Raw genomic sequence first — 21,995 nt, 5'->3', positions numbered from 1 at the left:
ATCGTTGCATTCTAATTACTAACTTATTTTCCTCACCTGAGTAGCTGGCATATCTTTGAATGGCACATGCCCGTTAGCCAACTCACATGCTGTGATCCCCACACTGTAGATGTCAGATTTGGCATCATATCCCTGCAGGTTCTAAGGACAAAGCAAAAAAATACAGAGCAATTAAAAACACACATCTCGGCATGACACAGGCCAAGGTATGCACTGACCCATTATCTCACCTGCTGCAAAAGTTCAGGACTGAGCCAGGGAAGGACCTGGGAACTGTGCTTTGGAAAGTCATGAACGACTTTAAGACGCTGTCCGTGGTTGATCATACTAAGAATGCTGCGCAGACCAGAGAGATACACCTTCCCGTCCACAGAGATCAGAACATGACTGGCCTTTACACTTCTAGAGAGAATACAGTGTGAATGAATTGTGAGAAACTGGAAAACTAAGAGCAATGAGAAGAAAAAAATTTGGATTTTAATACCTACCGGTAAATCCTTTTCTCTTAGTCCGTAGAGGATGCTGGGGATGCTTTAAGAACCATGAAGTATAGACGGGATCCACAGGAGACATGGGCACACTATAAGACTTTGAATGGGTGTGAACTGGCTCCTCCCTCTATGCCCCTCCTCCAGACTCCAGTTATAGGAACTGTGCCCAGGGAGACGGACATTTAGAGGAAAAGGATTTATTTCCTTTAAACTAAGGTGAGATACATACCAGCGCCCACCACTAACACGCCATACAACATGGCATTCAACACCAACGCATGCAACGGCATGACCAACAACAGTCACAGATTGACTGAACTCAACATGAGCGTAACTATAACCAAACTGCAGATACAGCCCGCACTGGGACGGGCGCCCAGCATCCTCTACGGACTAAGAGAAAAGGATTTACCGGTAGGTATTAAAATCCTATTTTCTCATACGTCCTAGAGGATGCTGGGGATGCTTCAAGAACCATGGGGTTTATACCAAAGCTCTAGAACGGGCGGGAGAGTGCGGATGACTCTGCAGCACCGATTGACCAAACAAGAGGTCCTCCTCAGTCAGGGTATCAAACTTGTAAAACTTCGCAAAGGTGTTTGAACCCGACCAAGTAGCAACTCGGCTAAGTTGTAACGCCGAGACTCCCCGGGCAGCCGCCCATGATGAGCCCACCTTTCTGGTAGAATGGGCTTTCACCGATTTCGGTAACGGCAATCCTGCTGAATCGTACTACAAATCCAGCGCGCAATAGTCTGCTTAGAAGCAGGAGCCCCAATCTTGTTGGGAGCCCACAGGACAAACAGAGCCTCTGTTTTCCTAATCTGCGACATACATCTTCAAAGCTCTGACCACATCGAGAGACTTTGACTCTGCCAAGGCGTCAGTAGCCACTGGCACCTTAAGTGGCTGGTTAACATGAAATGATGAAACCACCTTTGGCAGAAATTGCTGACGAGTTCTCAACTCCGCTCTATCAGCATGGAAAATCAAATAGGGGCTTTTGTGAGACAAAGCCGCCAACTCAGACACTCGCATTGCAGACGCCAAGGCCAACAACATGACCACTTTCCAAGTAAGGAATTTTAACTTGACCTTGCGCCAAGGTTCAAACCAATGTGATTGCAAGAATTGCAACACCACATTAATGTCCCAAGGTGCCACTGGGGGCACAAAGGGAGGTTGGATGTGCAGCACGCCTTTTACGAAAGTCTGAACTTCTGGAAGGGAGGCCAATGCTTTTTGAAAAAAAGATCGACAAGGCCGAAATCTGTACTTTTAATAGAGCCTAACTTTAGGCCCGCATCCACACCTGCTTGTAGGAAATGGAGCAAACGTCCCAGGTGAAATTCTTCCGTAGGAGCCTTCTTGGATTCACACCAAGACACATTTTCTCCAAATACGGTGGTAATGCTTCGCCGTTACTTCTTTCCCAGCCTGAAGAAGTGTAGGAATGACTTCACTGGGAAAACCCTTTCGGGCTAGGATTTGGCGTTCAACCGCCACGCCGTCAAACGCAGCCGCGGTAAGTCCTGATACACGCACGGCCCCTGTTGTAACAGGTCCTCCCAAAGAGGAAGAGGCCAGGGATCTTCTATGAGCAACTCCTGAAGATCTGGATATAAGGCCCTTTTTGGCCAATCTGGAACAATGAGGATCGCCTGAACCCTTGTTGTTCTTATAATTTTTATCACCTTTGGAATGAGTGGAAGTGGAGGGAACACATAGACCGACTGAAACACCCACGGTGACACTAGGGCGTCCACCGCTATCGCTTGAGGGTCCCTTGACCTGGAACAATCTCTCTGAAGTTTCTTGTTGTGGCGTGACGCCATCATGTCCCCTTCAGGAACTCCCCAACGACTTGTCACTTCTGCAAAGACCTCCTGATGAAGACCCCACTCTCCGGGATGGAGATAGTGTCTGCTGAGGAAGTCTGCTTCCCAGTTGTCTACTTCTGGAATGAAGACCGCTGCCAGAGCGCTGGCATGTCTTTCCGCCCAGCGAAGAATCTTCGTGGCCTCGGCCATCGCCGCTCTGCTCTTTGTTCTGCCTTGGCGGTTTATGTACGCCACTGCTGTCACGTTGTCTGACTGAATAAAGACCAGCAGACCTCGAAGAAGATGTTCTGCTTGCAGTATGCCGTTGTAGATGGCTCTTAATTCCAGAATGTTTGTGTAGACAAGCTTCCTGGCTTGACCACTTTCCCTGAAAGTTTCTTCCCTGTGTGACTGCTCCCCAGCCTCGGAGGCTTGCATCCGTGGTCACCAGGATCCAATCCTGAATCCCGAACCTGCGTCCCTCCAGAAGGTGAGAACTGTGCAGCTACCACAGAAGGGAAATTCTGGTCCTGGGAGACAGAATTATTTTCCGGTGCATGTCCAGGTGAGACCCGGACTACTGGTCCAGCAGGTTCCACTGAAACACCCTGGCATACGGAATGGCCTCGTAGGCCGCCACCATCTTCCCCAGCAACCGAGTGCAGTGAAGAACTGACAACTTTGCCGGTTTTAGAATCTGTTTTACCATGTTCTGTATTTCCAGAGCTTTTTCCACTGGAAGAAAAACTCTCAACAATTCTGTATCCAGAATCATACCCAGGAACGACAGCCGTGTCGTTGGATCCAACTGTGATTTTGGCAAATTTAGGAGCCAACCGTGTTGTTGCAGAATCGTCAGTGAAAGAGCAACATTCTTCAACAATTGCTCCTTGGACCTCGCCTTTATGAGGAGATCGTCCAAGTACGGGATAATTGTGATTACCTACTTGCGCAGGAGAACCATAATTTCTCTGACGTCCTAGTGGATGCTGGGAACTCCGTAAGGACCATGGGGAATAGCGGCTCCGCAGGAGACTGGGCACAAAAGTAAAGCTTTAGGACATGGGTCTTCAACCTGCGACCCTCCAGCTGCTGTGGAACTACATATCCCAGCATGCCCTGCCTCAGTTTTAGCATACCTTAATAGCAAAACTGTGGCAGGGCATGCTGGGATGTGTAGTTTCACAGCAGCTGGAGGGCCACAGGATGAAGACCCATGCTTTAGGACTACCTGGTGTGCACTGGCTCCTCAACCTATGACCCTCCTCCAAGCCTCAGTTAGATTTTTGTGCCCGGCCGAGAAGGGTGCACACTAGGGGCTCTCCTGAGCTTCTTAGTGAAAGTTTAGTTTTAGGTTTTTTATTTTCAGTGAGACCTGCTGGCAACAGGGTCACTGCATCGAGGGACTAAGGGGAGAAGAAGCGAACCTGCCTGCTTGCAGCCAGCTTGGGCTTCTTAGGCTACTGGACACCATTAGCTCCAGAGGGACCGAAAACAGGCCCAGCATCGGAGCTCGGTCCCAGAGCCGCGCCGCCGGCCCCCTTACAGAGCCAGAAGCAAGAAGAGGTCCGGAAAAATCGGCGGCAGAAGACATCAGTCTTCAACAAGGTAGCGCACAGCACTGCAGCTGTGCGCCATTGTTACTCAGGCACACTTCATACTTCGGTCACTGAGGGTGCAGGGCGCTAGGGGGGGGCGCCCTGAGCAGCAATGTAAACACCTTGGCTGGCATAAATACACCACATATAACCCCCAGGGCTATATGGATGTATTTTAACCCCTGCCAGAACTCACCAAGAAGCGGGAGAAAAGGCCGCCGAGAAGGGGGCGGAGCCTATCTCCTCAGCACACAGGCGCCATTTTCCATCACAGCTCCGCTGGAAGGACGTCTCCCTGACTCTCCCCTGCAGTCCTGCACTACAGAAAAGGGTAAAAAAGAGAGGGGGGCACTAATTTGGCGCAGTTTTATTACTAACAGCAGCTATAAAGGGAAAAGCACATTTTATAGTGGTATTCCTGTCTATATATAGCGCTCTGGTGTGTGCTGGCATACTCTCCCTCTGTCTCCCCAAAGGGCTAGTGGGGTCCTGTCCTCTATCAGAGCATTCCCTGTGTGTGTGCGGTGTGTCGGTACGATTGTGTCGACATGTTTGAGGAGGAAAATGAGATGGAGGCGGAGCAATTGCCTATTATAGAGTTGTCACCCCCTAGGGAGTCGACACCTGAGTTGATGAGCTTATGGAAGGAATTGCGTGACAGTGTCAGCTCTTTACGACAGACAGTTGACGACATGAGACAGCCGGCTACTCAGCTTGTGCCTGTCCAGGGGTCTCAAACGCCATCAGGGGCTTTAAAACGCCCGTTACCTCAAATGGCAGACACAGACACGGATACTGACTCCAGTGTCGATGATGAGGAGACAAACGTGACTTCCACTAGGGCCACACGTTACATGATTGAAGCAATGAAAAATGTATTGCATATCTCTGATAATACAAGTACCACTAAAAAGGGTATTATGTTTGGTGAGAAAAAAACTGCCTGTAGTTTTTCCTGTATCCGAGGAATTAAATGAAGTGTGTGATGAGGCGTGGGTTTCCCCCGATAAAAAACTGATAATTCCTAAAAGGTTATTGGCATCGTACCCTTTCCCGCCAGAGGATAGGGCACGTTGGGAAACACCCCCTAGGGTGGATAAAGCGCTCACACGCTTGTCTAAACAGGTAGCACTACCCTCTCCTGATACGGCCGCCCTAAAGGAACCTGCCGATAGAAAGCTGGAGAATATCCTAAAATGTATATACACTCACAGGGGTGTTATACTGCGACCAGCAATCGCCTCAGCCTGGATGTGCAGTGCGGGCCTGGCGTGGTCGGATTCCCTGACTGAAAATATTGATACCCTAAATAGGGACAATGTATTACTGACTATAGAGCATTTGAAGGATGCATTTCTATATATGCGTGATGCACAGAGGGATATTTGCCGACTGGCATCAAGAGTTAGCGCGCTGTCCATTTCTGCAAGAAGGGGTTTATGGACGCGGCAGTGGTCAGGTGATGCGGATTCTAAAAGGCACATGGAAGTATTGCCTTATAAGGGGGAGGAGTTATTTGGGGTAGGTCTATCAGACCTGGTAGCCACGGCAACTGCTGGAAAATCCACATTTTTACCCCAGGTAGCTTCTCAACCTAAGAAGACGCCGTATTATCAGGCGCAGTCCTTTCGGCCCCATAAGGGCAAGCGGTCAAAAGGCGCCTCATTTCTGCCCCGTGGCAGAGGGAGAGGAAAAAGGCTGCAACAAACAGTCAATTCCCAGGAACAAAAGCCCTCTCCCGCCTCCGCAAAGTCCTCAGCATGACGCTGGGGCTTTACAAGCGGACCCAGGCACGGTGGGGGCCCGTCTCAAGAAGTTCAGTGCGCAGTGGGCCCACTCGCAAGTGGACCCCTGGATCCTTCAGGTGGTATCTCAGGGGTACAAATTGGAATTCGAGATGTCTCCCCCTCGCTGTTTTCTAAAGTCTGCTTTACCGACGTCTCCCTCAGACAGGGAGGCAGTATTGGAAGCCATTCACAAGCTATATTCCCAGCAGGTGATAATCAAGGTACCCCTCCTACAACAGGGAAAGGGGTACTATTCCACACTATTTGTGGTACCGAAGCCGGACGGCTCGGTGAGACCAATTTTAAACCTAAAATCCTTGAACACTTACATACAAAGGTTCAAATTCAAGATGGAGTCACTCAGAGCAGTGATTGCAAACCTGGAAGAAGGGGACTACACGTCCCAATTTACCCTTCTCACCAAGGGTACCTCAGGTTTGTGGTACAGAACTGTCACTATCAGTTTCAGACGCTGCCGTTTGGATTGTCCACGGCACCCCGGGTCTTTACCAAGGTAATGGCCGAAATGATGATACTCCTTCGAAGGAAGGGAGTTTTAGTTATCCCTTACTTGGACGATCTCCTGATAAGGGCAAGATCCAGGGAACAGTTGGAAGTCGGAGTAGCACTATCTCAGATAGTGCTGCGCCAGCACGGTTGGATTCTCAATATTCGAAAATCGCAGCTGATCCCGACGACACGACTTCTATTCCTAGGGATGATCCTGGACACAGTCCAGGAAAAGGTGTTTCTCCCGGAGGAGAAAGCCAGGGAGTTATCCGAACTAGTCAGAAATCTCCTAAAACCAGGCCAAGTCTCAGTGCATCAATGCACAAGGGTCCTGGGAAAGATGGTGGCTTCTTACGAAGCAATCCCATTCGGCAGATTCCACCAAGAACCTTCCAGTGGGATCTGCTAGACAAATGGTCCGGGTCGCATCTTCAGATGCATCAGCGGATAATCTTGTCACCAAGGACAAGGGTGTCTCTCCTGTGGTGGTTGCAGAGTGCTCATCTTCTAGAGGGCCGCAGATTCGGCATTCAGGACTGGGTCCTGGTGACCACGGATGCCAGCCTGAGAGGCTGGGGAGCAGTCACACAGGGAATAAATTTCCAGGGCTTGTGGTCAAGCCTGGAGACATCACTTCACATAAATATCCTGGAGCTAAGGGCCATCTACAATGCTCTAAGCCTAGCAAGACCTCTGCTTCAAGGTCAGCCGGTGCTGATCCAGTCAGACAACATCACGGCAGTCGCCCACGTAAACAGACAGGGCGGCACAAGAAGCAGGAGGGCAATGGCAGAGTGGGGACTTCACCCAGAAGTCTTCCACATGATTGTGAACCGTTGGGAAAAACCAAAGGTGGACATGATGGCGTCCCGCCTCAACAAAAAACTAGACAGGTATTGCGCCAGGTCAAGGGACCCTCAGGCAATAGCTGTGGACGCTCTGGTAACACCGTGGGTGTACCAGTCAGTGTATGTGTTCCCTCCTCTGCCTCTCATACCCAAGGTACTGAGAATCATAAGAAGGAGAGGAGTAAGGACTATACTCGTGGCTCCGGATTGGCCAAGAAGGACTTGGTACCCGGAACTTCAAGAGATGCTCACAGAGGACCCGTGGCCTCTACCTCTAAGAAGGGACCTGCTCCAGCAGGGACCCTGTCTGTTCCAAGACTTACCGCGGCTGCGTTTGACGGCATGGCGGTTGAACGCCGGATCCTGAAGGAAAAAGGCATTCCGGATGAAGTCATCCCTACCCTGATCAAAGCCAGGAAGGATGTAACCGTACACCATTATCACCGTATTTGGCATAAATATGTTGCGTGGTAGGCCCCTACAGAGGAATTTCAACTGGGTCGTTTCCTGCATTTCCTGCAAACAGGACTGTCTATGGGCCTAAAATTAGGGTCCATTAAGGTTCAAATTTCTGCCCTGTCGATTTTCTTCCAGAAAGAACTGGCTTCAGTTCCTGAAGTTCAGACGTTTGTCAAGGGGGTACTGCATATACAGCCTCCTTTTGTGCCTCCAGTGGCACCTTGGGATCTCAATGTAGTTTTGGGGTTCCTAAAATCACATTGGTTTGAACCACTCACCACTGTGGACTTAAAATATCTCACATGGAAAGTGGTAATGCTGTTGGCCCTGGCTTCAGCCAGGCGTGTCTCAGAATTGGCGGCTTTATCCTATAAAAGCCCTTACCTAATTTTCCATACGGACAGGGCAGAATTGAGGACTCGTCCTCAATTTCTCCCTAAGGTGGTTTCAGCGTTTCACTTGAACCAGCCTATTGTGGTACCTGCGGCTACTAGGGACTTGGAGGACTCCAAGTTGCTGGACGTAGTCAGGGCCCTGAAAATATATGTTTCCAGGACGGCAGTCAGAAAATCTGACTCGCTGTTTATCCTGTATGCACCCAACAAGCTGGGTGCTCCTGCTTCTAAGCAGACTATTGCTCGTTGGATTTGTAGTACAATTCAGCTTGCTCATTCTGTGGCAGGCCTGCCACAGCCAAAATCTGTAAAAGCCCATTCCGCAAGGAAGGTGGGCTCATCTTGGGCGGCTGCCCGAGGGGTCTCGGCTTTACAACTTTGCCGAGCAGCTACTTGGTCGGGGGCAAACACGTTTGCAAAATTCTACAAATTTGATACCCTGGCTGAGGAGGACCTGGAGTTCTCTCATTCGGTGCTGCAGAGTCATCCGCACTCTCCCGCCCGTTTGGGAGCTTTGGTATAATCCCCATGGTCCTTACGGAGTTCCCAGCATCCACTAGGACGTCAGAGAAAATAAGAATTTACTTACCGATAATTCTATTTCTCGTAGTCCGTAGTGGATGCTGGGCGCCCATCCCAAGTGCGGATTGTCTGCAATACTTGTACATAGTTATTGTTACAAAAATCGGGTTATTATTGTTGTGAGCCATCTTTTCAGAGGCTCCTCTGTTATCATGCTGTTAACTGGGTTCAGATCACAGGTTGTATGGTGTGATTGGTGTGGCTGGTATGAGTCTTACCCGGGATTCTAAATCCTTCCTTATTGTGTATGCTCGTCCGGGCACAGTATCCTAACTGAGGCTTGGAGGAGGGTCATAGGGGGAGGAGCCAGTGCACACCAGGTAGTCCTAAAGCTTTACTTTTGTGCCCTGTCTCCTGCGGAGCCGCTATTCCCCATGGTCCTTACGGAGTTCCCAGCATCCACTACGGACTACGAGAAATAGAATTATCGGTAAGTAAATTCTTATTTTCCGCCATTACTATGGTCTGGCCACGGCTCCGAGGATTTTCACCAAACGGCAACGTCTGAAATTGGTAATGACAATCCTGCACAGCAAATCTCAGGTAAGCCTGATGTGGAGGTTATATGGGGACATGTAACTAGGCATCTTTTATGTCGAGACTGTCCAGACTGGAGATCACTGCTCGTAGAGACTCCATCTTGAACTTGAATTTCTTCAGAAAGAAATTGAGGGATTTTAGGTTCAGAATCGGTATGACTGAGCCATCCGGCTTCGGGACCACGAACAGGCTCTAATAAAACCCTTCCCCCTGTTGAGACGGGGGTACCATGACAATCACTTGATTTTGACACAACTTTAGTATCGCAGCGCTTACTATCTCCCTTTCTGGAAGAGAAGCTGGCAAGGCCGATTTGAAAAATCGGTGAGGGGGCACGTCTTGAAACTCTAACTTGTACCCTTGGGTTACTTGGTCTACTATCCAAGGATCCAGGTCCGAGTGCACCCAGACCTGACTGAAGAGTTTGAGACGTGCCCCCACTGGAGCGGACTCCCGCAGAGGAGCCCCAGCGTCATGCGGTGGATTTGGTAGAAGCCGGAGAGGACTTCTGGTCCTGGGAACTTGCCACATCCTGTGACCTTTTTCCCCGTCCTCTCCCCCTCGCAGCAAGGAAAGAGGACCCATGTCCTTTTTTGTATTTATTGGGCTGAAAGGACTGCATCTGATAGTGAAGCGATTTCTTCTGCTGTGCAGGGACATAAGGTAAAAAGGAAGACTTACCCGCGGTAGCCGTAGCCACCAGGTCAGTGAGGCCGTCGCCAAACAAGACCCTACCGTTAAACAGAAGAGACTCCATCGCCTTCTTAGAGTCAGCATCAGCATGCCATTGATGTATCCACAACGTTCTCCTTGCTGAGACTGCCATGGCATTGGCCCTTGAACCAAAAAGGCCAATATCCCTTACAGCTTCTTTTAAATATGCTGCAGCGTCCCTGATGTGACCCAGAGTCAAAAGCACACTATCCCTGTCTAGGGAATCTACCTCAGATGACAAGTTATCTGCCCACCGTTCAATAGCGCTACTCACCCATGCCGCAGCAACGGCAGGCCTGAGTAGCGACAAATAGATTTCAGTGTATTTTCCTACTTACGATCCGCAGGATCCTTTAGGGCTGCCATGTCAGGAGACGGAAGCGCCACCTTTTTGGATAGACGCGATAAAGCTTTGTCTACTGTGGGGATTGACTCCCACCTTTCCCTGTCCCCAGAAGGGAACGCATATGCCACTGGAATTCTTTTGGGAACATGTATCTTTTTGTCTGGATTTTCCCAAGCCTTTTCAAAAACTGCGTTCAGCTCATGAGAGGGAGGAAACGTTACCTCAGGTTTCTTTCTTTTATACATACAGACCCTAGTATCAGGAACAGCGGGGTCCTCAGTGATATGTAAAACATCTTATCGCCACAATCATGTACTGAATACTCAGCCAGTTTTGGATGTAATCTGGCATCACTATAGTCGACACTGGAATCAGAGTCCGTGTCGGTATCTGTATCTGCTATCTGGGTAAATGGCCGTTTCTGTGACCCCGAAGGAGCCTGGGCTTGTGACAAAGCATCTTCCATGGATTTCCTCCATGTCTGGTTCTTAGACTCAGATTTATCAAATCTCTTAGCTAACTTAGTCACATTTGCATTTAAAACACTACTTAACATAGTCACCAAATCATCTGTCGGCGGTGCCGACACTGTCACTCACAGAATTATCTGTCCCCACTCCAGCCTCCTCCTGGGAAGACCATTCAGCCTCAGACATGTGGACTCACACACACGTACCGACACAACCACACTGGGGCTATATGGAGACAGACCCACACTAAAGCTTGCCAGAGAGACACAGAGAGAGTTCTGCCAGCTCACACCCAGCACCTATCCCGGTACTGAGGCCAGTAATAAGACTGCCCCGACCTGCTAGCGCTTTTTTCATATAAATCACCAAATTTACAGCCCCCCCCCCCCCCCCGTTTTGCACCGTTACTTTGACAGTGTGGAGGTCAGGGCCAGCGTCTCTGCAGCCTTCTGTGAAGAGAAAAATAAGATTTTACTCACCGGTAAATCTATTTCTCGTAGTCCGTAGTGGATGCTGGGAACTCCGTAAGGACCATGGGGAATAGACGGGCTCCGCAGGAGACTGGGCACTCTAAAAGAAAGATTAGGTACTATCTGGTGTGCACTGGCTCCTCCCTCTATGCCCCTCCTCCAGACCTCAGTTAGGATACTGTGCCCGGAAGAGCTGACACAATAAGGAAGGATTTTGAATCCCGGGTAAGACTCATACCAGCCACACCATATAACTTGTGATACTATACCCAGTTAACAGTATGAAATATAACTGAGCCTCTCAACAGATGGCTCAACAATAACCCTTTAGTTAGGCAATAACTATATACAAGTATTGCAGACAATCCGCACTTGGGATGGGCGCCCAGCATCCACTACGGACTACGAGAAATAGATTTACCGGTGAGTAAAATCTTATTTTCTCTGATGTCCTAGTGGATGCTGGGAACTCCGTAAGGACCATGGGGATTATACCAAAGCTCCCAAACGGGCGGGAGAGTGCGGATGACTCTGCAGCACCGAATGAGAGAACTCAAGGTCCTCCTCAGCCAGGGTATCAAATTTGTAGAATTTAGCAAACGTGTTTGCCCCTGACCAAGTTGCAGCTCGGCAAAGTTGTAAAGCCGAGACCCCTCTGGCAGCCGCCCAAGATGAGCCCACTTTCCTCGTGGAATGGGCTGTTACTGATTTAGGATGCGGCAATCCAGCCGCAGAATGCTCCAGCTGAATTGTGCTACAAATTCAGCGAACAATAGTCTGCTTAGAAGCAGGAGCACCTATTTTGTTGGGTGCCTACAGGATAAAAAACGAGTCAGTTTTCCTGACTCCAGCCGTCCTGGAAAATAAGAATTTACTTACCGATAATTCTATTTCTCGTAGTCCGTAGTGGATGCTGGGGACTCCGTCAGGACCATGGGGATTAGCGGGCTCCGCAGGAGACAGGGCACATCTAAAAAAGCTTTTTAGGTCACATGGTGTGTACTGGCTCCTCCCCCTATGACCCTCCTCCAAGCCTCAGTTAGGTACTGTGCCCGGACGAGCGTACACAATAAGGAAGGATCTTGAATCCCGGGTAAGACTCATACCAGCCACACCAATCACACCGTACAACTTGTGATCTGAACCCAGTTAACAGTATGATAACAAAACGAAGTAGCCTCCGAAAAGATGGCTCACAACAATAGTAATAACCCGATTTTTGTAACAATAACTATGTACAAGCATTGCAGACAATCCGCACTTGGGATGGGCGCCCAGCATCCACTACGGACTACGAGAAATAGAATTATCGGTAAGTAAATTCTTATTTTCTCTAACGTCCTAGTGGATGCTGGGGACTCAGTCAGGACCATGGGGATTATACCAAAGCTCCCAAACGGGCGGGAGAGTGCGGATGACTCTGCAGCACCGAATGAGAGAACTCCAGGTCCTCCTTAGCCAGAGTATCAAAATTTGTAAAATTTTACAAACGTGTTCTCCCCTGACCACGTAGCTGCTCGGCAAAGTTGTAATGCCGAGACTCCTCGGGCAGCCGCCCAGGATGAGCCCACCTTCCTTGTGGAATGGGCATCTACATATTTCGTCTGTGGCAGGCCTGCCACAGAATGTGCAAGCTGAATTGTACTACAAATCCAGCGTGCAATAGACTGCTTAGAAGCATGAGCACCCAGCTTGTTGGGTGTATACAGTATAAACAGCAAGTCAGACTTTCTGACTCCAGCCGTCCTAACTATATATATATATATATATATATATATATATTTTTAGGGCCCTGACCACGTCTAGTAACTTGGAGTCCTCCAAGTCCCTAGTAGCCGCAGGCACCACAAGAGGTTGTTTCAGGTGAAAACGCTGACACCCCTTTATGAAGAAACTGGAGACGAGTCCCAGTTCTGTCCCGTTCAAATGGAAAATTTTAATATGGGCTTTTGTAAGACAAAGCCGCCCATTCTGACAATCGCCTGGCCGAGGCCAGGGCTAACAACATGGTCACTTCCCATGTGAGATATTTGTCAACAGCATGGTCACTTTCCATGTGAGATATTTCAAATCCACAGATTTGAGCGGTTCAAACCAATATGATTTTAAGAAATCCCAACACTATGTTGAGATCTCACGGTGCCCCTAGGGGCACAAAAAAGCTGTATATGCAATACATCCTTTACAATCTGGACTTCAGGAACTGAAGTCAATTCTTTCTGGAAGAAAATCTACAGGGCCGAAATTTAAATGTTAATGAACCCCAATTTGAGGTCCAAAACACTCCTGTTTTCAGGAAGTGTAGAAATCGACCTAGTTGAATTTCCGTCGTGGAGCCTTCCTGGCCTCACCCACGCAACATATTTTCACCACATGTGGTGATGACGTTGTGCGGTCACCTCCTTCCTGGCTTTGACCAGGGTAGGTATGACCTCTTATGGAATGCCTTTTCCCCTCAGGATCCGGCATTCAACCGCCATGCCGTCAAATGCAGCCGCGGTAAGTCTTGGAATAGACATGGTACTTGCTGAATCAAGTCCCTTCTTAGCTCCCCAGGCCCTTAGTCCTCTGTGAGCATTTCTTGAAGTTCCGGGTACCAAGTCCCTCTTGGCCAATCCGGAGCCACTAGTATAGTTCATACTCCTCTATGTCTTATAATTCTCAATACCCTGGTTATGAGAAACAGAGGAGGGAACACATACACAGACTGGTACACCCACGGTGTTACCAGAACATCCACAGCTATCGCCTGAAGGTCTCATGACCTGGCGGAATACCTGTCCCGTTTTTTGTTCGGGCGGGACGCCATCATGTCCACCTTTGGTCTTTGCCAACGGTCCACAATCATGTTGAAAAACTTCCCTATGAAGTTTCCACTCTCCCGGGTGGAGGTCATGCCTGCTGAGGAAGTCTGCTTCCCAGTCGTCCACTCCCGGAAAGAACACTGCTGACAGTGCTATCACATGATTTTCCGCCTAGCGAAAAATCCTTGCAGTTTTCACTGCCCTCCTGCTTCTTGTGCCGCCCTTCTGTTTACGTGGGCGACTGCCGTGATGTTATCCCACTGGATCAATACCGGCTGACCTTGAAGCAGAGGTCTAGCTAAGTTTAGAGCATTATAAATTTGCTCTAAGCTTATTTATGCGGAGAGAATTCTCCAGACTTAATCACACTTCCCTGGAAATTTTTTCCCTGTGTGACTGTTCCCCAGCCTCTCAGGCTGGCCTCCGTGGTCACCGGCATCCAATCCTGAATGCCGAATCTGCGGCCCTCTAGAAGATGAGCACTCTGTAATCACCACAGGAGAGACACCCTTTTCCTTGGATATAGGGTTATCCGCTGATGCATCTGAGGATGCGATCCGGACCATTTGTCCAGCAGATCCCACTGAAGAGTTCTTTTGCGGAAATCTGCCGAATGGAATTGCTTCGTAATAAGCCACCATTTTTACCAGGACTCTTGTGCAATGATGCACTGACACTTTTCCTGGTTTTAGGAGGATCCCGATTAGCTCGGATAACTCCCTGGTTTTCTCCACTGGGAGAAACACGTTTTTCTGGACTGTGTCCAGAATCTTCCCTAGGAACAGTAGACGTGTCGTCGGAAAAAGCTGCGATTTTGGAATATTTAGAATCCACTCGTGCGGTCGTAGAACTACTTAAGATAGTGCTACTCCGACCTCCAACTGTTCTCTGGACCTTGCCCTTATCAGGAAAGCGTCCATGTTTCTTTTAAGAAAAATCATCATTCCGGCCATTACCTTGGTAAAGACCCGGGGCGCCGTGGACAATCCAAACGGCAGCGTCTGAACTGATAGTGACAGTTCTGTACCAGGAACCTGAAGTACCCTTGGTGAGAAGGGCAAATTTGGACCTGTAGGTAAACGTCCCTGATATCCAGTGACATCATATCGTCCCCTTCTTCCTGGTTCGCTATCACTGCTCCGAGTGACTCCATCTTGATTTGAACGCTTGTATGTAAGTGTTCAAATATTTCAGATCTCACCGAGCCGGTTGGCTTCAGTACCACAATATAGTGTGGAATACTACCCCCTTCCTTGTTGTAAGAAGGGTACTTTGATTATCACCTGCTGGGAATACAGCCTGTGAATTGTGTGAGGGGGAGACGTCTCGAATTTCCAATGTACACCTGGGATATTACATGTAGGATCCCGGAGTTCCCTTGCGAGTGTTGCTGAAACTCTTGAGATGACCCCCTACCGCACCTGAGTCCGCTTGTACGGCCCCAGCGTTATGCTGCGGACTTGGCAGAAGCCGTGAGGAGCTTCTGTTCCTGGGAATAAGCTGCTTGCTGCAGTCTTCTTCCCTTTCCTCTCCCCCTGGGCAGATATGACTGGCCTTCGCCCGCCTGCCCGTATGGGGACGAAAGGACTGAGACTGAAAAGACTGTGTCCTTTTCTGCCAATATGTGACTCGGGGTAACAAAAGGTGGATTTTTCAGCTGTTGCCATGGCCACCAGGTCCAATGGACCGCCCCTTTATACGGCAATACTTCCATATGCCGTCTGGAATCTGCCTCACCTGACCACTGTCGTGTCTTCGTCTGGCAGATATGTACATCACATTTACTCTTGATGCCAGAATGCAAATATGCCTCTGCGCATCACACATATATAGAAATGCATCCTTAAAATGCTCTATAGACAATAAAATCCTGTCCCTGTCAAGGGTATCAAAATTTTCAGTCAGGAAATCCGACCAAGCCCCCTCAGCGCTGCACATCCAGGCTGAGGCGATTGCTGGTCGTAGTATAACACCAGTATGTGTGTATATACTGTTATGATATTTTCCAGCTTCCTATCAGCTGGCTCCTTGAGGGCGGCCGTATCTGGAAACGGTAACGCCATGTTTTTTATAAGCGTGTGAGCGCCTTGTCCACCCTAAGGTGTGTTTTCCAACTCGCCCTTACTACTGGCGGGAAAAAAGGGTATACCGCCCATAACTTTCTGTCGGAGGAACCCCACGTATCATCACACACTTCATTTAATTTATCTGATTCAGGCAAAACTACAAGTAGTTTATTCCCACCCTACAAAATACCCTTATTTGTGGTACTTGTGGTATCAGAAATACGTAACACCTCCTTCATTGCCCTTAACATGTAACTTGTGGCCCTAAAGGAAAAATACGTTTGTTTCTTCACCGTCGACACTGGGGTCAGTGTCCGTGTCAGTGTCTGTCGACCGACTGAGGTAAATGGGCGTTTTTACAAGCCCCTGACAGTGTCTGAGACGCCTGGACCGATACTAATTTGTCCGCCGGCTGTCTCATGTCGTCAACCGGCTTGCAGCGTGTTGACATTATCACGTAATTCCATAAGTAAGCCATCCATTCTGGTGTCGACTCCCTAGAGAGTGACATCACCATTACAGGCAATTTTCTCCGTCTCCTCACCAACATTTTCCTCATACATGTCGACACACACGTACCGACCTACAGCACACACATACAGGGAATGCTCTGATAGAGGACAGGACCCACTAGCCCTTTGGGGAGACAGAGGGAGAGTTTGCCAGCACACACCAAAAGCGCCATAATGTATATAACAACCCTAGAAGGTGTTGTTTCTATATATGGGCTCTTAATATATAATTATATCGCCAATTTATGCCCCCCTTCTCTTTAACCCTGTTTCTGTAGTGCAGGGGAGAGTGGGAGCCTTCCTCACCAGCGGAGCTGGTCAGGAAAATGGCGCTGAGTGCTGAGGAGAATAAGCTCCGCCCCTTTCACGGCGGGCTTTTCTCCCGGTTATTAGGAAAACTGGCCTGGGTTAAATACATACATATAGCCTTAATGGCTATATGTGATGTATTTATTTGCCTCTAAGGTAATCTATATTGCTGCCCAGGGCGCCCCCAGCAGCGCCCTGCACCCTCCGTGACCGAGATCAGTGAGCCGTGTAGCAACAATGGCGCACAGCTGCAGTGCTGTGCGCTACCTTCATGAAGACTGAGGAGTCTTCTGCCGCCTGTTTCCGGACCTCCGTTCTGCCGTTCTTCAGCGTCTGTAAGGGGGATCGGCGGCGCGGCTCCGGGACGAACCCCAGGCTGACCTGTGTTCCGACTCCCTCTGGAGCTCAGTGTCCAGTAGCCTAAAACTTCAATCCTCCTGCACGCAGGTGAGTTGCAAGTCTCTCCCCTAAGTCCCTCGTTGCAGTGATCCTGTCGCCAGCAGGAATCACTGATTAGAAACCTAAAAAAACACTTTTCTAAACAGCTCTTTAAGAGAGCCACCTAGATTGCACCCTCTCGGACGGGCACAAAAACCTAACTGAGGCTTGGAGGAGGGTCATAGGGGGAGGAGCCAGTACACACCATGTGACCTAAAAAGCTTTTTTAGATGTGCCCTGTCTCCTGCGGAGCCCGCTAATCCCCATGGTCCTGACGGAGTCCCCAGCATCCACTAGGACGTTAGAGAAATATAATTTTTTAAGGCCCTGACTACGTCCAGTAACTTGGAATCTTCCAAGTCCCTAGTAGCCGCAGGCACTACAATAGGTTGGTTCAAGTGAAAAGCTGATACCACCTTAGGAGGAAACTGGGGACGAGTCCTCAATTCTGCCCTATCCATATGGAAAATCAGATAAGGGCTTTTACATGACAAAGCCGCCAATTCTGACACACGCCTGGCCGAAGCCAAGGCCAATAACATGACCACTTTCCACGTGAGATATTTCAAATCCACAGTTTTAAGTGGCTCAAACCAATGTGATTTTAAGAAACTCAACACCACGTTGAGATCCCAAGGTGCCACAGAAGGCACAAAAAAAGGGGCTGAATATGTAGCACTCCCTTTACAAATGTCTGAACTCCAGGCAGTGAAGCCAGTTCTTTCTGGAAGAAAATCGACAGAGCCGAAATCTGGACCTTAATGGAACCCAAATTTAGGCCCATAGTCACTCCTGACTGTAGGAAGTGCAGAAAACGACCCAGCTGAAATTCCTCTGTTGGGGCCTTCCTGGCCTCACACCACGCAACCTATTTTCGCCAAATACGGTGATAATGGTTTGCGGTTACTTCTTTCCTGGCTTTTATCAGCGTAGGAATGACTTCCTCCAGAATGCCCTTTTGCTTTAGGATCCGGAATTCAACCGCCATGCTGTCCAACGCAGCCGCGGTAAGTCTTGGAACAGACAGGGCCCCTGCTGTAGCAGATCCTGTCTGAGCGGTAGAGGCCATGGGTCCTCTGATATTATTTCTTGAAGTTCTGGGTACCAAGCTCTTCTTGGCCCATCCGGAACCACGAGTATCGTTCTTACTCCTCGTTTTCTTATTATTCTCAGTACCTTTGGTATGAGAGGCAGAGGAGGGAATACATAAACCGACTGGTACACCCACGGTGTCACTAGAGCGTCCACAGCTATTGCCTGAGGGTCCCTTGACCTGGTGCAATATCTAGTTTTTTGTTTAGGCGGGACGCCATCATGTCCACCTGTGGCCTTTCCCAACGGTTTACCAACAGTTGGAAGACTTCTGGATGAAGTCCCCACTCTCCCGGGTGTCGGTCGTGTCTGCTGAGGAAGTCTGCTTCCCAGTTGTCCACTCCCGGAATGAACACTGCTGACAGTGCTAAGACGTGATTTTCCGCCCATCGGAGAATCCTTGTGGCTTCTGCCATCGCCATCCTGCTTCTTGTGCCGCCCTGTCGGTTTACATGGGCGACTGCCGTGATGTTGTCTGATTGGATCAGTACCGGCTGGTTTTGAAGCAGAGGCCTTGCCAGACTTAGGGCATTGTAAATGGCCCTCAGTTCCAGAATATTTATGTGTAGGGACGACTCCTGACTTGACCAAAGTCCTTGGAAATTTCTTCCCTGTGTGACTGCCCCCCAGCCTCGAAGGTTGGCATCCGTGGTTACCAGGACCCAGTCCTGTATGCCGAATCTGCGGCCCTCTTGAAGATGAGCACTCTGCAGCCACCACAGTAGAGATAACCCTGTCTCCAAGGACCAGGGTATCAGCCGATGCATCTGAAGATGCGATTCCGACCACTTGTCCAAGAGGTCCCACTGAAAGGTTCTTGCATGGAACCTGCCGAATGGAATTTTGCTTCGTAAGAAGCTACCATTTTTCCCAGGACTCGTGTGCAGTGATGCACCGATACCTGTTTTGGTTTCAGGAGGTCTCTGACTAGAGATGGCAGCTCCTTGGCTTTCTCCTGCGGGAGAAACACTTTTTTTTTTCTGTTCTGTGTCCAGAACCATCCCCAGGAACAGCAGGCGTGTGGTAGGAACCAGCTGTGACTTTGGAATGTATAGAATCCATCCGTGCTGTTGTAGCACTTCCCGAGATAGTGCTACTCCGACCAACAACTGCTCCATGGACCTCGCCTTTATAAGGAGATCGTCCAAGTACGGGATAATTAAAAACTCCCTTTTTTCGAAGGAGTATCATCATTTCTGCCATTACCTTGGTAAAGACCCTCGGTCCCGTGGACAGTCCAAACGGCAGTGTTTGGAATTGGTAATGGCAATCCTGTACCACAAATCTGAGGTACTCCTGGTGAGGATGTAAATGGGGACATGTAGGTAAGCATCCTTGATGTCCAGGGATACCATGTAATCCCCCTCCTCCAGGCTTGCAATAACCGCCCTGAGCGATTCCATCTTGAACTTGAAATTTTTTTTTTTTCATGTATGTGTTCAAGGACTTCAAATTTAAAATGGGTCTCACCGAACCGTCCGGTTTCGGTACCACAAACAGTATGGAATAGTAACCCCGTCCTTGTTGAAGTAGGGGCACCTTGACTATCACCTGCTGGGAATACAGCTTGTGAATTGCCTCTAGCACAGCCTCCCTGCCTGAGGGAGTTGTCGGCAAGGCAGATGAGGAAACGGCGGGGGGGGGGGAAGACGCCTCGAATTCCAGCCTGTACCCCTGAGATACTACTTGAAGGATCCAGGGATCCACCTGTGAGCGAGCCCACTGATCGCTGAAATTTTTGAGGCGGCCCCCCACCGTACCTGGCTACGCCTGTGGAGCCCCCGCGTCATGCGGTGGACTCAGAGGAAGCGGGGGAAGAATTTGATTCTGGGAACTGGCTGACTGGTGCAGCTTTTTCCCTCTTCCCTCGTCTCTGTGCAGAAAGGAAGCACCTTTGACCCGCTTGCTTTTCTAAAGCCGAAAGGACTGTACCTGATAATAGAGTGCTTTCTTAGGCTGTGAGGAAACCTGAGGTAAAAAATTTTCTTCCCAGCTGTTTCTGTGGATAAGAGGTCCCAGAGACCATCCCCAAACAATTCCTCACCCTTATAAGGCTCTATGTGCCTTTTAAAGTCAGCATCACCTGTCCAGTGGACATTGCATTAATTCTGGATGCCAGCCGGCAAAATATCCCTCTGTGCATCCCTCATATATAAGACGACGTCTTATGTTCGCAAAATAGTATCCCCGTTTGACAGGGTTACAGACCACGCTGCAGCAGCACTATCTGCAGGTCTCAGTCTAGTACCTGAGTGTGTAAATACAGACTTCAGGATAGCCTCCTGCTTTTTATCAGCAGGTATCTTCAAAGTGGCCGTATCCTAAGACGGCAGTGCCACCTTTTTTGACAAACGTGTGAGCGCCTTATCCACCCTAGGGGATATCTCCCAGCGTAACTTATCCTCTGGCGGGAAAAGGTACGCCATCAGTAACTTTTTAGAAATTACCAGTTTCTTATCGGGGGAACCCACGCTTTTTCACACTTCATTCACTCATTTGATGGGGGAACAAAACACTGCCTGCTTTTTCTCCCCAAACATAAAACCCTTTTTTAGTGGTACTTGGGTTAATGTCAGAAATGTGTAACACATTTTTTATTGCCGGGATCATGTAACGGATGTTCCTAGTGGATTGTGTATATGTCTCAACCTCGTCGACACTGGAGTCAGACTCCGTGTCTGCCATCTGAGGGAGCGGGCGTTTTTGAGCCCCTGATGGCCTTTGAGACGCCTGGGCAGGCGCGGGCTGAGAAGCCGGCTGTCCCATAGCTGTTACGTCATCCAGCCTTTTATGTAAGGAGTTGACACTGTCGGTTAATACCTTCCACCTATCCATCCACTCTGGTGTCGGCCCACAGGGGGCGACATCCCATTTATCGGCATCTGCTCTGCCTCCACATAAGCCTCCTCATCAAACATGTCGACACAGCCGTACCGACACACCGCACACACACAGGGAATGCTCTGACTGAGGACAGGACCCCACACAGCCCTTTGGGGAGACAGAGAGAGAGTATGCCAGCACACACCAGAGCGCTATATAATGTAGGGATAAACACTATCACTGAGTGAATTTTCCCCAATAGCTGCTTGTATAAACAACATTGCGCCTAAATTTAGTGCCCCCCCTCTCTTTTTAACCCTTTGAGCCTGAAAACTACAGGGGAGAGCCTGGGGAGCTGTCTTCCAGCTACACTGTGAAGAGAAAATGGTGCCAGTGTGCCGAGGGAGATAGCTCTGCCCCTTTTTCGCGGACTTTTCTCCCGCTTTTTTATGGATTCTGGCAGGGGTAATTATCACATATATAGCCTCTGGGGCTATATATTGTGATTATTTTGCCAGCCAAGGTGTTTTTATTGCTGCTCAGGGCGCCCCCCCCCAGCGCCCTGCACCCTCAGTGACCGAAGTGTGTATGAGGAGCAATGGCGCACAGCTGCAGTGCTGTGCGCTACCTTGGTGAACACTGAAGTCTTCTGCCGCCGATTTTCCGGACCATCTTCATGCTTCTGGCTCTGTAAGGGGGACGGCGGCGCGGCTTCGGGAACGAACACCAAGGACGGGTCCTGCGGTCGATCCCTCTGGAGCTAATGGTGTCCAGTAGCCTAAGAAGCCCAAGCTAGCTGCAAGCAGGTAGGTTCGCTTCTTCTCCCCTTAGTCCCTCGTTGCAGTGAGCCTGTTGCCAGCAGGTCTCACTGTAAAATAAAAAACCTAACATATACTTTCTTTCTAGGAGCTCAGGAGAGCC

The 21,995-nt window shown here is 49.4% G+C and overlaps 1 protein-coding gene across 7 annotated transcripts in view; it reads right to left on the bottom strand.

Moving 5' to 3' along the window:
* STRADA (STE20 related adaptor alpha) overlaps positions 1-21,995 on the bottom strand; it is an 81,918-nt gene that overhangs the window by 4,112 nt on the left and 55,811 nt on the right. For all 7 annotated transcript variants that reach the window (XM_063959519.1, XM_063959514.1, XM_063959515.1 and 4 more), the window contains 2 exons: positions 231-402; positions 37-141 (listed from right to left, as the gene is read on the bottom strand). In XM_063959519.1, coding sequence (XP_063815589.1) covers positions 37-141; positions 231-402 — 277 coding nt within the window. The remainder of the gene's footprint in view (positions 1-36; positions 142-230; positions 403-21,995) is intronic.

This window comes from Pseudophryne corroboree, chromosome 3 (assembly GCF_028390025.1).
Source record: "Pseudophryne corroboree isolate aPseCor3 chromosome 3, aPseCor3.hap2, whole genome shotgun sequence".
NCBI lineage: Eukaryota > Metazoa > Chordata > Amphibia > Anura > Myobatrachidae > Pseudophryne > Pseudophryne corroboree.
The sequence above is the reverse complement of the archived record's forward strand: the minus strand, read 5'-3'. Positions and strand labels throughout refer to the sequence as shown.